The sequence below is a fragment of the Scyliorhinus canicula genome, chromosome 3, assembly GCF_902713615.1.
Source record: "Scyliorhinus canicula chromosome 3, sScyCan1.1, whole genome shotgun sequence".
NCBI classification, from domain to species: Eukaryota; Metazoa; Chordata; class Chondrichthyes; order Carcharhiniformes; family Scyliorhinidae; genus Scyliorhinus; species Scyliorhinus canicula.
The window spans coordinates 35,054,440-35,071,493 of NC_052148.1; the positions used below are offsets into that span (position 1 = coordinate 35,054,440).

The following is a 17,054-nucleotide window of genomic DNA, read 5'->3' on the forward strand; positions in this document are numbered from 1 at the left end:
AGACCCCACCTCCCCTCCAACTCATCTAAGGTTGCAAACTTCCTATCGAGAAAGAGGTCCCCCATCCGCCTGATACCTGCCCTGTGCCAGCTCAGAAACCCTCCGTCCATCCTCCCTGGTACAAACCTGTGGTTCCCCCGTATCGGGGACCAAACTGAAGCCTTCACCTCCGCCCTATGCCGTCTCCACTGCCCCCAGATTTTGAGGATAGCCACCACTACCGGCTCATAGAATACCTTGCTGGGGGGGAGCGGCAACGGCGCCATCACCAGCGCCTCTAGGCTGGTGCCCACACAGGACACCACCTCCAACCTCTTCCATGCCGCCCCCTCCCCCAGCTATCTGAAGCTCCTCTCTGCCCTTTTCAGCGGAAGCTCCCCTATCTCTCTCTTCTGGTCCCCCGAATGCACCACGAACAGCTCACTCTTCCCCACGTTGAGCTTATACTCCGAGAAGTCCCCGAACTCCCCAAGAATCCTCATCACCTCTGGCATCCCCCCCACCAGGTCTGCCACGTACAACAATAAATCGTCAGTGTACAACGACAGCCGATGCTCCCCCCGCACTATCCCCCTATGTTCCTCGATTTCCTCAGCGCCATGGCCCGGGGTTCGATCGCCAACACAAACAGCAGGGGAGACAGGGGGCACCCCTGCCTCGTCCCCCGGTACAACCGAAAGTTCTCCGACCTCCTCCCATTCGTCACCACACTAGCCACCGGGGCATCATACAACAGCCTCACCCACCTAATAAATCCCATACCAAACCCGAACCTCTTCAAACCCTCCCAAAGGCATCACCCTCCACCCTGTCAAAGGCCTTCTCCGCATCCATCGACGCCACTATCTCCGCTGGCATCATTATGACATTGAGAAGCCTCCGCACATTAACATTCAACTGCCTCCCCTTCACAAAAGCCGTTTGATCCTCGTGAATAACCTGCGGCACCACATCCTCCACCCAACTGGCCAATATCTTGGCCAGCAGTTTCGCATCCTCATTGAGGAGCAAAATCAGCCTATATGATCGACACTGAAGAGGGTCCTTATCCCGCTTCAGAATCAATGAGATCAACGCCCTGGACATTGTCGGGGGCAAAGCCCCCCCCTCCCTCCCTTGCCTCATTCAAGGTCCTCACTAGCAGCGGGCCCAGCAGGTCTGAAAACTTCTTATAAATTCCAACCGGGAACCCATTGGGTCCCGGTGCCTTCCCGGACTGCATGCTCCCCATTGCATTAACCAGCTCCTCCAGCTCAACTGGCTCCCCAGACCCTCCACCTGCTCCTCCTCCACTCTCGGGAACTCCAGCTTACCCAAAAAGCGGTTCATTCCTCCTTCCTCCCCTGGGGGCACTGACCGGTATAACTCCTCATAGAAGGTCCTGAACACTCCGTTAATGCCCCTTGCACTCCGCACCAGACTCCCTCCTCCATCCCTAACTCCCCCTATCTCCCTCGCCGCCTCCCGCTTCCGGAGCTGGTGTGCCAGCATCCGACTCGCCTTCTCCCCGTATTCGTATACCGCCCCTTGTGCCCTCCTCCACTGCGCCTCCACTTCCCTGGTGGTCAATATATCAAACTGGAGACTATGACGCTTCCTCAATAGCCCTTCCTCCGGGACCTCCGTGTACCTCCTATCCACCCTCACCATTTCTTCCACCAACCTCTCCCCCTCCCTTTTCTCCCCCCTCTCCCTGTATGCCCTGATGGAAATCAGCTCCCCCCTAACCACTGCCTTCAGCGCCTCCCAGATCACCCCCACCTGCATCTCCCCATTATCATTAGTTTCTAAATACCCCTTTATGCACCTCCGGACCCGCCCGCATACCTCCTCGTCCGACAGCAGCCCCACCTCTAACCTCCACAGCGGGCGTTGATCCCTCCCCACCCCAGCTCTAGAACCACCAAATGCGGGACGTGATCTGAGATGGCTATCGCCGAATATTCCGCGCCTACCACCCTCGGAATCAACGCCCTGCTGAAGACAAAAAAGTCAATCCGGGAGTAAGCCTTGTGGATGTGGGAGAAGAACGAAAACTCCCTGGCCCCCGGCCTCATAAACCTCCAAGGATCCACCCCTCCCATCTGGTCCATGAACCCCCTCAGCACTGTGGCCGCCACCGGCCTCTTACCCATCCTGGACCTGGAGCGATCTAGTGCTGGGTCCAGCACTGTGTTAAAATCCCCTCCCATTATTAAATCCCCCATCTCGAGGTCTGGAATCCGGCCCAGCATGCGCCGCATAAAGCCTGCATCGTCCCAATTTGGGGCGTACACATTAACCAGCACCACCCGCTCTCCTTGGAGCCTACCGCTCACCATCACATATCTGCCACAACTATCCGCCACCACACTCGACGCCACAAACGACATACTCTTCCCCACCAAAATCACCACCCCCCGGTTCTTCGCATCCAACCCCGAATGGAACACTTGCCCAACCCGCCCCTTTCTCAACCTTACCTGATCCGCCACCCTAAGGTGTGTCTCCTGGAGCATAGCCATATCCGCCCCAGCCCCTTTAAATGTGCGACCACCCGGGCCTGCTTGACCGGCCCATTCAGCCCCCTAACATTCCATGTGACCAGCCGAATAGGGGGGCTATTTACCCTCCCTCCCCGTACTGTTTCCACTTGTAACAAAAAACTTTTCCCTGCTGAATCTGGTCACTTTTGTGAAAGATTTGGTAACATCAGATTGTGCATGTGCAGTTACTGCAATCATTCTTGCACAATGACTGGCATTCTTTTATAGTGAGGAGAGGAAAGGGATACTAAAAGTATTCTACTGTCTTGTGTAAGATGTCTGAGAGGCCAGCTCTATTGTGACTTATGTGGAAATGACCCTTGCACTATTAGCAGTAGTACTTGTGTTTTATCCCATCATCAGTACTGAGACACCAGGTGAAATCTTCTCTGACCGTAGCACTGTTTATTTAATCTTGGGCGTTGCCTCCAAATTGAGACACCAGGTGAAATCTTCTCTGACCGTAGCACTGTTTATTTAATCTTGGGCGTTGCCTCCAAATTGTAAAGTGTTCCATTTTTAATATAAATGTGGGTGTTAATTAAGTTTGGTTATTTATGTTTCCTATTCAATGATGTAGATGATTTATATTGTGCTGTACAGCAGGAATCTGAAATATTTTAAAAAAATATAATTGACATGGTAACTACTGCAGATTCCCTATATATTTTTAATGGTTCCTTCCAAAGGGTTATTTTCATGTAAGGATCATAGTTTAGCCGTTCTTTGCTAAAAACTTGCTCTTGATCAGTAGTAACACTGACTGTGAGCTTTGGATATTAACGTTTCTAAATCATGAGTCACCTTAATATGAAATGTGCATTTTAAATTTACAATGAAGAATTTCTTTCAACACTGGAGGTTGATTTAAATTCCATGGAAACCAAAGGAAGGTCACATCTATTTATGGCTCTTTGTCAATTTAACTTACTTCATTGTCAAAGATGAACCAGGCCTATAACAATAAATGACCATACAACGGCACAAATAACATCCTCCATATCTATGACCATGGTGTGACACACCCACTCCCCCCCCCCCCCCCCCCCCCCCCCCCCCCCCCATCTCTGCAGTGTTTGATATGGTCAACCTAGCTGAAGAAAAATCAGCTTCCACCAGGCAGCACAGTGGTTAGCACTGCTGCCTCAGGCCCAGGGACGCGGTTCGTTTCCAATCTTGGGTGATTGTGTGTGTGGAGTTGACACGTTCTCCCTGTGTTTGCCTGGGTTTCCTCTGGCCCCTCCGGTTTTCTTTCAAGGTCCAAAGATGTGCAGGTTAGGTGGATTGGCCATGCTAAAATTGCTCCTTGGTGTCCAAACGTTAGGTGGGGTTATCGGGATAGGCTGGGGGACATGGGTCTTGGTACGGTGCTCTTTTGAAGGATCGGCGCAGACATGATGGGCCGAATGGCTTCCTTCTGCACTGCAGGGATTCTATGATTCACAGGTACGCTGTTAATCAAGCTCTTCTCTGCTTCCTTTAACCTCAATAACTTCTGTTATCAGACCCGTTATCGTAAATGAATCAAAATTTCCTGCAAATGAATACTGAAAACGCCAACTGTCATTTTCAATCTCTGCCTGAATTCTGCACCCTGCCACTGATTCCATCTTTCCCCCTGCTGAGACAGCTGCAGGAAACCTCGCCATCCTGTTGACCCAGAGCAGAATTTCAATCCCCAGATCCTCTCTGCACAAAAGCTGCTTACCTCTGCCTCTAATTCAGGCTTACTGTTCGTTAAATCGTTTTCCACACTTTTTCTTAATACCTGGACCCAATTTCTTCATGTGTAGCACAGTGGTTAGCACTATGGCTTCACAGTGCCCGTGTCCCAGGTTCGATTCCCGGCTTGGGTCACTGTCTGTGCGGAGTCTGCATGTTTTCCCCGTGTCTGTGTGGGTTTCCTCCGGGTGCTCTGGTTTCCTCCCACAAGTCCCGAAAGATGCGCTGTTAGGTAATTTGGACATTCTGAATTCTCCCTCAGTGTAACCGAACAGGTGCCGGAATGTGGCGACTAGGGGCTTTTCAAAGTAACTTAATTGCAGTGTTAATGTAAGCCTACTTGTGACAATAAAGATTATTTCACAAATTACCTGTATCCTATCTTCACCCCCTGCTGCTGTTGCTGGCTTATGTTGGTTTGGCTGTTAAATCCACAATTTCTCATCTAACTACCTCTCTCCTGCATCTCCCAGTGCCTCCTCTTTTAAATCATACCTTTGATAACTTTTCCTAACTCTTCTCATGCCCTGTGTCAACCATATGATATTTTCACTGTTCAAGCAGCTACTTAGAAGCATAGTCATCATTCCCGAATGTAAGCTCCATTTACAAATCATTTTGCAGTTGCTATTTCTCTGTTTAAGGTGTGCATATAATTTTAAAAACTGATTCACTTTTCTATCTGCTTTTATTCTACAGGTACTGTAGCAAAAGAGGGTGGATGAAATCCACACTCATAATGTCCATTCCGCAGACTAACACTTCAAAAGGAAAAGTGATGCTAAAGGAGTACAGTGGCCGCAGGATTGAAGTGGAGCATATTTTTAAATGGATAAATGCACATGTGGCATCTCGGATCAAAACGATCCGAAGCACTGATCAGTTAATGGAAGAATGGAACAAAAGTGACCGGTATCTTGTAAAGATGTACTTGTTTGCAAACCTGGACCAACCGCCTGCATTCTACTCTGTTCTCAGTGTCAAGTTTACAGGTCGTGTGGAATTCATATTTGTTGATGTCCAGAAATGGAACAATGACATTCGCATGAAGGAGATTGGTGTACATCAGTTCCCAGCATATATAGTGAAAACTCCTGAAGGAATCTATAAATACGGGAACACTACAGGGGAGTTTATATCACATCATGCAATGGATGTATTCCTTCGATCATTGCAGCCTGAAGTAAATGATCTATTTGTCTTAAGTTTAGTTTTGGTTAACTTAATGGCATGGATGGACTTGTTCATAACACAAGGTGCTACAATAAAACGATTTGTGGTTCTTATAAGCACACTTGGAACTTATAACTCCTTATTAATAATGTCCTGGCTACCTATAATTGGATTTCTTCAGTTACCATATTTGGAAAGTTTTTATGAATATAGTTTAAAATTTTTGAGGTATGCCAACACAACCACTTTGGCTTCTTGGGTACGAGCTGACTGGACTTTCTACTCATCCCATCCGGCACTGTTTCTCAGCACATACCTGGGCCATGGTTTGCTAATAGATTACTTTGAGAAAAAAAGGAGACGTAATAATAATGATGATGAAGTAAATGTTAATAACCTTGAGTGGCTGTCAAGTCTGTGGGATTGGTATACAAGCTATTTGTTCCATCCAATTGCTTCATTTCAGCATTACCCTCACACTTTGGATTGGGAGGAAGATCCTGATTTGTTGCTGGAGAGACTTGCATTCCCAGACCTATGGCTGCACCCATTGATACCAACAGATTACATAAAGAACCTCCCAACATGGCGATTTAAATGTGTTGCAGGGCATTCTGAAGATGAAATAAGTGAAAGTTGCCATGAGACTGATAGTGATTCTGAAAGTGAAAACCACGACGTAATGTGTAATAAATCAGGGGTAAGTGATAATGAAGAGTCAAGTGCACGCCTGTTGCCCGCTGAAGGAAAGGTACAAACTAATGAAGAAAGCAGTGCTGGTGAGAGAAGTTCTGGCAGTATTTCTCAAAGCACACCAAGACTACATGGAAACACAAGTGTAACTGAAGATGATGAGCCAGATTGGTCAACTTGGCCCAATAACATGCTGCATTGCTCAGAATGCGTGGTGTGCCTGGAAAATTTCAAAAATGGCTGCTTAATAATGGGGCTACCCTGTGGTCATGTGTTCCATCAGCAGTGCATTGTGGTCTGGTTGGCAGGAGGGCGACACTGCTGCCCCGTGTGCAGATGGGTTTCGTATAAAAAGAAGCATCAATTTGTTAGATAAGGATAATCAGCAGCAATGTTTCCTAGATGTCTGAAAAATAATTAACATCTATTTCAGGCTCTTAAATATCTTAACGTTTAATATGTATTGTGATGTTGTTCCATGTTTGTGCTTTTTTGTGGTTTACATTTAGTTTTATGTAGGTTTTATTTGAGCTGATCCACAATATAACCACACTACATTTACTGATGCGTCGAATAAAGTCGCCTTGTTTATTTCTGGATGCTTTTTAACAGTAACATACTAATTCTTGTTAGTTCTGTTTCGGTATGTTCAACTATTAAAATTGACATCTACCTAAGAACAAAAAAGAAAGACCTACTGATTTGATATACTTTATTAGAAAAAAAAAATTAAATGAATTTATAATTTTATTCAGAAGAATTTTCTTTATCTAGATCTGGGGACAGACAGCTCGTGATTATTTTGAAGTGAAAATCTGCTTATTGTAAAAGGAGTCAATTAAAAAAAAAAGTGTAATATGCATCTGTTCATTTTGAAGCTTTTTTTTAAAAGAAGGTTCAAGAAAACTGACCGCCTCCAGTGCAGTTAATGAATTGTGCAATAACACTATGGGTCGCTCTGAAAAACATGTCACACAAAGATTAGGGAACCCATTATTATTAAGATGCTTATTGTGCTTTTTTAATCCTATTTACTTAATGTATCTTAATGAGATACTACCGAGTTACTTGTATTCTTTACTCATCGCCCTCTAACTCTACAACCCCGCTTCCGACCTGATTAATTCCTTTGCGCACGCACGCGCACACTGCCCCACTCCGGAGAGCATGTCGTCTCCACTGATCCTCTTCATAGACCGTAAGCAGATTCTTGGACTGAGTGGGTTCTTCAGAGAGGCTGCATCAGAAGTTGAATCCTTTTTAAATATAACCAGGTAAGCATGCTGTTTTCTGACGTGGTGGTGCCAATGTGAATTGGAAGATTTCAACCATGGATTGCATGGATCTTGTGGATCAGATGTTGTGATGTTGTAAATGCAACAGAAGATGAAACTATGCTCTTGGGCAGTAGTATTTACTAGAAAAATAGTGAAGGCTATTGGGATATTGGAAAATCCTAATCAGACCACAAGTAGAATTTATAAATACTGATGGGATGCAGTGCAATGAATTTCTTCAAAAAGGCATCTTCAAAAAATAATTATTAAAGATAATATAAAAGATAAACAATGAGTAACTGCACATTATGCCAAGTGTACAGTTTAATAACGTACAAAACTTAACTTCCATTTACCAACTCTTTCCACCGCCCCCTATTAGCAGCTTCCCTACTGTTTGCTGCTACCTTTCCTTCACTCACTCCACGGGTTTTACAGACCGATATAAATGGGCTAGGAGATTGGGCCAAAATTTGGCAGATGGGAGTTTAATGTGGAACAGGTGGGGAGGTGGCTTTGAGACCAGGAAGAGATCCGCCATGATCTGATTGAATGGCTCGAAGGGCTGAATTGCCTCCTGCTCCTAATTCCTATGTTTCGGTGAGGGAGGTGGTGAGTGGGGATGGTCAGTGAGCTGGACGGGACTGTTGAGAAAGGTGATGTGGGCTGCAGGAAAACAGGTGAATGCACAGTAAATAAAAGCAAATTACTGCGGGTGCTGGAATCTGAAACGAAAGGGACAATGCTGGAAAATCTCAGCAGGTCTGGCAGCATCTGTAGGGAGAGAAAAGCTTTGACAAAGAGTCATCAGACTCGAAACGTTAGCTCTTTTCTCTCCCTACAGATGCTGCCAGACCTGCTGAGATTTTCCAGCATTGTCCCTTTTGAATGCACAGTGAAGACACAGCTTTGACAAAGAGCCATCGGACTCAAAAGCGTTAGCTCTTTTATCTCCCTACAGATGCTGCCAGACCTGAGATTTCCAGCATTTTCTCTTTTGTTTCAGATTCCAGCATCCGCAGTAATTTGCTTTTATATTTTAATGCACAGTGAACACCATTATTGATGGGTGACTGAGCTAGTTTGTTCTTGCAGAATGTAAACAATGGTGTTTTCAGAATTTCTCATTCATTGCAACATTAATATAATAAATATGCCCTTGCATATTTATCTGTTCTATCAGTTGATATTTCTCAAACAAATAGCATTATCATTAGAAGATGAGGCTCCTCTAGCTCTGTTTTAGGCTCAAAACTTTTACAGGGAGAGGAAACCAAAGGTTAGATCCCTAATGTAGTTCATATGAACTTCCAGCAGGCGTTCAATAAAGTTCGCTGCAAGAAACTAAATAATCTTCCTTATAATAATCTTTGTCACAAGTAGGCTTACATTAACACAGCAATGAAGTTACTTCGAACCTTCTCTTCACCAGCCTGTCTCGGTGCTATTAAACGACACTGTCCAAAACACTGCTGTCTGTGTACTTCCCAAGTTGTATTCACACGTGCATGCTGACTTGTATTGGCTTACTTGCTCTTACAAGCTCTGGTGCCTGTTCAGGTACACTGAGGGAGAATTCAGAATGTCCAAATAATTACCTAACCGCACGTCTTTCGGGACTTGTGGGAGGAAACTAGCCCCCGGAGGAAACCCGCACAGCCATGGGAAGAATGTGCAGGCTTCACACAGACAGTGACCCATGTCGGGAATCAAATCTGGGGCCCTGGAACTGTAAAGCAACAGTGCTAACCACTGTGCTGTCCACAGCTGAAGCTCATGGAATTGGCAAATTATTGACCTAGTTTGGGGTTTGTTAGGCAATAAAAGACAAGAGTAAGAGTAATATATGTAGTTAATTGGTGAGATAATTTGCATACGAGGATATAACCTTAAAATTAGGGTCCAGCATCCTGGCGAGAAATTGGGAATCACTTTGTCCCTTAAAGAATGATCAAAGTGTGGAACTCTCGAAGCAACAGATGCTAGCTTCATTAATAATTTTAAATTTGAGATTGATTGTTTTCTTGTTAGTCGATTGTGTTAAGGGAGATAGAACATGGGGGTGGGGTAGCTTTGAGACCAGGAAGGGATCAGCCATGATCTGTTTGAACGGCGGAGCAGGCTCGAAGGGCTGAATTGCCTCCTAATTCTTATGATTGAATGATGGTACATGCTTGAGTGGCTGAATGGTCTTCTCCTGTTCCTCTGCTCAATCAACTCTCATTCAAGAATTGGCTGGTCTAGCTGTCTATTAAGCTTGCCACTTCAAACCTCTGATTTCTTCCTCCTTCTCTTCGCCAGCCTGTCTCGGTGCTATAAAACTACACTGTCTGTGTACTTCCCAAGTTGTATTCCCACGTGCTTGCTGACTTGTATTGGCTTCTGATCTGGCAATGCCTCAATTTTAAAATTCTTATTCGCATACCTCCTCGGCACTCCCTATATCCTGAATCTCCTGCAGCCCCACAGCCCCCTCAAGATATTTGTGCTTTTCCAATTCCAGCCTTGTGCACGTATCTATTTTTAACCACTGCATCATTTGTGGTTGTCCTTTCAGCTGCCAAGGCTGTAAGCTCTGAAATTCCCACCTGAAATATCTCTGCTATCCTACCCCTCTTTTACAACATTTCAGAACTTGCCTCTGACTAAGATTTTGACTATATTTCCTAACATTGTCTACCCCATCAAAGATTTTGATAATGCTCATGTGAAGCCTTTGGAATGTTTTCTCTCAAACTATATAAGCATCTTTAACTAAGCCATTTGTTAACCATCTGATTGAACGCCAATCCAATATTACTGGTGCAAAGCTGAATGTGTTAATGACCTTGCCCGTGTTTTCTTCAAAGATTATATGAATAACAGTTTCAATTTCTTGTTCACTGCAGTCAACCAGCTGTATCAACCTATTGACAGAACTGCCCTGGTCCTAATTGAATCTGACTATTGTATTATAAAAAGAAGCTAGACAAGTACATGAGAGAAAAGGACAAAATAAAGCAGCACCTTCCTGAATGTGATCTAATATTCCCACTTAATTTGAATATATTGTTTTAAAAGGAATGAAATAATTAGGTGAACTATTTGATCCAGCATTTTCATCTGTTACACGATAACTTTTCCAGTAGAGAAAGCTAGTGTTGCTGCTTCTGGAGGAGTGTGCTGAACAATCAATTTGGCTCTGTTTCTTGTTCTAAGCTCTGGAGTCACCAGGTGCCGTTAAGACACCGCCACAAGCTTCAAGGTGAAGTTCAAAGCAATAAAACCGTACACCAATGAGTAAGTCCAAACAACTAGAGTTTATTATAATACAATTATAATAACTACCCATGCACATGCTAAAAGGATTAAACTTACTCCTACTGCTAAACAACTAATACTTATCTCGAAGGAACTGCTGGGTCAGGGAACAAGGCCTCTTGCTCTGCTCTGGAGACTTCATGGTATCAATTAAAAAGGGAGTCAGGAGTGCCTATCTCTGGTAGCGGTCGTTGGGAGGCACTTACTTGTTGGTGGCTGCTGTCCGAAGGCTGGATCAGGAGACTGAACCATGTGTGGGACCTTTCTTTTATAGGTCCCAGGGGATCCGCGCCCCTTTTGGTTCTCTTCCCAATCGATTGTTTGAACTCCCCAATCATGGGGCAGTTCCTCGGTCGCTGGGGCGGTTCTTGGGACTTATTGTTTTGGGCTTCTCTGGCTCCAAAGGGTCTGGCCTTCCATAGAATGGATCGATCTGTGTTTAACTTGTTTCCATTGTATCTGGGGATCGCCCGGTATCGCCTCATTAGTATGTTAACTGGTTTCTTTTCACAGTGCTGTCTGGTTTCTGCAACAGTCAAAACTGGTTTCTGCAGTCGTCCCAATATACAATCATTTTGCAAGCTGTTTGCTTTACAACATGTCCATTTTCCCTGCATTCCTTGCAATCTTCCATTTTGTGTTGGGCAGTGGCCACCCCAGGTGGCTACACTAGGGACCGTCATTTCTGAATTTTGGAATTTTATGGACTGTAGGACGATCTTTGAGTGTGTGAACCAGGACGTAGCTTTGATATATTTACCTGAAGCAGAAAGCAGTGATATCTTCCATGTTTCTACTCCCAAAGTACTGTACTGCTCAAAAGAATTTACAGACAACTGGTGTTTCTAAACAATAGATTTCTGAACTGGACATGTTGCAGTGAACTTGCAATCAGCTAAACCACTCCCTTCAACTTTGATATTTATCTTGCTTTTCAACTCCATCCCCTGCTGCTCCCAACCCAACCCACCACATGCACCCTCTTATCCAACAAAATTTGAAATTTACTGAAATTTTTCTTATTAGGATCAAATGATTGGCCTAGTAAATGCATTATGAATGGGATAGTGCATTAATTTCCCAAGAAATGTACTTTGCCAGCTTGAACAAGGGGTGATAAAGGGTTGTACAGATGCTAGGAATATAGTTCATGGTGCCAATTCTTTCTCCGTGTTAACTCAAGCACAGACGTCTGTAATATGCAATTACGTAAAGGTGGAACTAATTTTGACATAGCACAATAACTTGTCTTGAATTCCTCCATATGGAGCAGGGTAGTCCGTTTTCTGCAGTGTGCAATGGATGGAATAATACAAATCGGAAAGTCTTGGGTCTGATTCCTGGTATGCATTCATTTAATTGATCTCAGTCTGGGCTACAGGAGGACACCATATTTTACTGTAGTGCTCCTGGGCAAGAAAAGAGGAAAAGTCAGCCAGTGTTCCTTTTCCAAAACACTTCAGTACCATGTTGGAAAGTATATTTTGCCTTGAAGTGAAGGCAAGTTTAGCCTTGGTTATGATGCAAGCTGTGGTCAGGTAGACTACCGTCAATCAATGTGAGGCTCATTGAAGAAGGGTCACTTGGGTCACCAGAGGATGTACATGCATGTGGAATAATTCCGTACATTTTAGAAAAGCGAAAAAGAGAGTAGTGTCTGAAAGCAAGTCACATACAAAGCATTCCTTTTGAAGTATTGTCACGCCAGTCATTTTGCATGCAGCATCACTGCAAACAGTGACGAGGTGAATGAATTGTGTGTTTGAGAGAAGAATGATGGCAAAATAAAATCTGATGAAAAACAGCAAAACAATATTAGTTCACTAATCCTAGATTGTCAACAAACTACAGAAAATATTTGAAGGTGTGGGTTGCTGCACTTATGCTGGCAAGAAGCGGTCTGTTTACTATTGAATCTTCAGCCCATACAAATATTTGTTTCACAGTTACAAGGGTTTTATAATTGGAAAGTTCTTAGTCTGATCACCATTAAAAAATGGAAACAAAGTCACCTAATGTCATGCATCTAAATAGTATTACAATTGGGGGGAAAAAACCTGCATTGTTAGTATTTTCTTTATTGTGCTCTGTGAGGAGACAGCAGAATTTCAAGTTTTAACAAAGGACCAAGTAAAGAACTTGCATTTACCTTGCAGCCTCACGTCGCCGAGGTCCCAGGTTCAATCCCAGCTCTGGGTCACTGTCTGTGGAGTTTGCACATTCTCCCCGTGTCTGTGTGAATAGTACAGTAGAGAGAGAGAGGCCATTCAGCCTATAGAGTACCTGCTGACCATTTCAAAAGAGCAAAATACTACAGATCTGGATTTCTGAAATGAAAACCAAAAATGCTGTAGGTATTCCACAGGCCAGGCAGCAACTACGGAAAGAAAAAAACAGGATTGATCCAAGTCCACAATCCTCCACGAGAATGGAGGAGAGACCACTCCAGGCCCTGAGCAAATTAAAGTAGGGAGTGGGTGAGTACGCGGAGAGGGGAATGGGCAAAGAAGCACAAAGTGAATGTCTGCAATAGGATGCAAATGACAAACGGCCCCATAGTCCAAAAGGAGTGGAAATGGGTTAAGCAAAAAAACAAACAATGTGCCCAGATGAGGTGTTAACAGCCGAACGCTGTAGAGGCATAAAGAAACCAATCTCGGCACTTTCAGGAAGGTAGTGGTGGGGGGGAGGGTGAGACTGGACAGATCCCATGGTACTATTCAAAGTGAGTTGTCCTGGTCAATGTTTATATTTTAACTAACATAATGAATAAGTGTAAGTAGATCATTTATCTAAGTTATTTTGATAATTGGTACATTGTCACCTGTAAGTTGGTTGCTTTATGCCCCTATGGGTTCAATTCCCGTACCAGCTGAGAATTCGGAATTCTCCCTCCGTATACCCGAACAGGCGCTGGAATGTGGCCATAATGTCCAATTCACCTAACAAACACATCTTTCGGGACTTGTGTGAAGAAACTTGAGCGCCAGGAGGAAACCCTGACACGGAGAACGTGCAGACTCTGCACCTAGTGGCCTAAGCCGGGAATCGACCCTGCAGCTGTGAAGCAACAGTGCTAACCACTGCTACTGTGCCGCCCATAATATTGTTGGGGCCCATAACCTGTGTAGTATGCATTACCTACACCCATTTCTTCATAACACGTGGAGTGAGTTGAATTGACTTGACGAACTACATACCACCATCAACAACCAAGAAACAAATCACTCCGAAGCCCTGACAATCGTAGCTGGAGACTTCAACCAGGCCAACCTCAGGAAGGTCCTATCCAAACTCCGTCAACATATCTCCTGCCCCACCAGAGGTGCCAACACTCTGGACCACTGCTACATGAGCATCAAAGGTGCCTACCGCTCCGTTCTGCAATCACACTTTGGCAAATCCGACCACAAGTCGGTATTCCTACTTCCAGCTTACAAACAGCAACTCGAGCGTGCTCAGCCAATCAAAAAAACACGTGCAGTGCTGGTCCGAGGAATCTGAGGACATCCTCCGCAACTGCTTGCAGACTGTGGACTGGCCCATATTCAAGGCTGCGGCAGCTAACCTGGACGAGTACACAACCACTGTCACAGACTTCGTTCGTAAGTGTGTCAAGGACTGTGTACCAAAGAAAACAATACGGGTGTTCCCCAATCAGAAACCCTGGCTCAACCAAAGGGTCACTCCCTGCTGAAGTTCCGGACAGGCGTTCAAGCCTGATGACCCTGACCTATATAAGAAATCTAGTACGACGTACGGAAAGCCATCAGGGTTGCAAAAAGACAATACCGCATCAAACTAGAGTCCCAGGCAAATGACACTAACCCACGATGACTATGGCAGGGCCTACACAAGATCACAAGCTACAAAGCAAGGCCAGGTGGAATATCGGGCTGGAGCATCCCTACCCGATGATGTGAACAAGTTCTATGCCCCCTTTGAGCAGTCAGCCAATGCATCAGTGCCACCCGCCCCAACAGCCCTGGACACACCCATACCCATTATTACAGCCTCAGAGGTAAGAGCTGTCTTCTTGAAAGTGAATCCACGGAAAGCGACGGGCCCCAACGGAGTCCCTGGGCAAGCACTCAGAGCCTGCGCAGACCAGTGTATTCGCAGATATTTAACTCCTCCACTCTGAGGTCCCCACCTCCTTCAAAGTGACCACCATAATACCAGTACCAAAGAAGAACAAGGTAGCCTGCCTCAATGACTACCGACCAGTGGCCGTGATGTCTGTTATCATGAAATACTTTGAGCAGCTAGTCATGAGACAGATCACTGCCAGCCTCCCAGATGGTCTCGATCCACTGCAGTTTGCCTCTCACCGCAACCGGTCCATAGCAAATGCTATCTCGCTGGCTCTACAATCAACACTCGAACACCTCGACAACAAGGCACCTATGTAAGACTGCTGTTCATCGACTACAGATCTGCCTTCAATACCATTATCCCGACAAGACTAATAACCAAACTCTGCAACTTTGGACTTGACCCCTCCCTGTGCAGCTGGATCCTTGACTTCTTCACCAACAGACCGCAATCTGTCAGGATAGGCAACAGCATCTTCTCCACAATAGTGCTCAACACCAGGGCCCCACAAGGATGTGAGCTCAGTCATCTACTGTACTCCCTATATACACATGGCTGTGTGGCAAAATTTAACTCCAACTCAATCTAGAAGTTTGCGGATGATACGACTGTGGTGGGCCGTATCTCAAACGACGAATCAGACTACAGGAGGGAGATTAAATCACTTGGTTGAATGGTGTACCGAAAACAACCTCTGTCTAAATGTCGGAAACTGATTATCAACTTCAGGAAGCATAGCATGACAGACATTCCCGTCTGTATCAATGGCTCCGAAATGGAGATGGTCGATAGTTTTAGGTTCCTGGGGGGTCACCGTCACCAAGTCTGTCCTGGACTGATTGATACAACAGTCAAGAAAGCTCAACAACGTCTCTACTTCCCACAGAAGCTAAAGAAATTTGGCATGTCTGCATCGACTCTCTCAAATTCTATAGATGTGCGATAGAGAGTGTCCTATCCAACTGCATCACAGCCTGGTATGGCAACTGCTTGGTCCAAGATAGCAAGAAGCTGCAGTGTGGTGAACTCAGCCCAACGCATCACACAAGCTTGCCACTCCCACATTGATTCTGTATACACCTCTCGCTGCCTCAGGAAGACAGATAGCATTATCAGAGCCCCCTCCCAACCAAGCATTGCCTTCTTCCAGACCCTTCCAACAGCCAGAAGTCTGAAGACCCACACACGCAGACATAGGAACAGCTTCTTCTTCACAGCTACAAGACTCCTCAACGACTACCCCTCGGACTAATCTGTTCCCTGTAAGAACACTATTCACAACGCTCTATGCTGCTTTGTTTATGTATTTACTTTGTTTGGCCCCTGGTTCCGCACTGTAACCAATCACTCTTTGTCGATGTACCATTTATCAATGTTCTCTGTTGATTATTCTCTTTGTCTACTGTGTATGTTCCCTCAGCCGCAGAAAAATACTTTTCACTGTACTTCGGTACATGTGACAATAAATCAAATCAATCAAAATTGGCTGAAGACTGGCATCTGTGATGCTTGGGACTGCTGGAGGAGGTTTTTTTTTGCCTAGATATGTGCAGCTCTGACAGCACTCAAGATACTCAGTACCATAGAAGGAGGCCACTTGACCCAGCATATCTATGGTGGCTCTCTGTAAGAGCAAATGTAGAATCATAGAATCCCCACAGTGCAGAAAGAGGCCATTTAGCCCATCCAACCTACACCAACCCTCTGAAAGAGCACCCCACTCCCCTTCCCTATCCCCAAAACCCCATAACACCCTCCCCAACCTTTGGCCACCAAGGGACAATTTAGAACAGTCAATCCACCTGACCTGCACATCCTTGGACTGTGGGAGGAAACCGGAGCACCGAGAGAAAATGCAAACTCCACACAATCACACAAGGGAATTTAACCCAAGTCCCACTTCCCAGCCCTTTCCCTGCAACACTACATTTTTTTTGCCATCAAATACTTATTGTGAGCTATTTAAGATTACTAAGTGTAGCAGAGGGTAGTACTAAGGGTAGTAAAGAGAAACTGGCAGAAGAATAAATAACCAGAGGACAAAGATTGAAGATAATTAGCAAAAGTGACATGAGGGAAAATAATTACTTGGTGAAGCGCAATGAACTGGAATAGTGAAGGGTGGTGGAAACAGATTCACCTTAACTTTCAAAGGAGACGTTTTTGCAGACTCACGGCGCTGGGGATCCCAAGTTCGATCCCGGCTCTGGGTGCCTGTTCATGTGGAGTTTTCACATTCTCCCCGTGTCTGCATGGGTTTCGCCCCCAC

At 45.1% G+C, this 17,054-nt stretch overlaps 1 protein-coding gene across 2 annotated transcripts in view; it reads left to right on the top strand.

Moving 5' to 3' along the window:
• Nucleotides 1-17,054, top strand: part of rnf103 (ring finger protein 103) — a 75,910-nt gene that overhangs the window by 20,282 nt on the left and 38,574 nt on the right. The window contains exon 4 of one of the 2 annotated variants that reach the window (XM_038793291.1): nt 4,947-6,973. The exons of the other annotated variant lie outside the window; for it this stretch is intronic. Within the exon in view, the coding sequence (XP_038649219.1) occupies nt 4,947-6,489 (1,543 nt within the window). The 3' untranslated portion in view covers nt 6,490-6,973. Of the gene's footprint in view, nt 1-4,946; nt 6,974-17,054 lie in introns of those variants that run through there. 2 annotated transcript variants of the gene reach the window in all.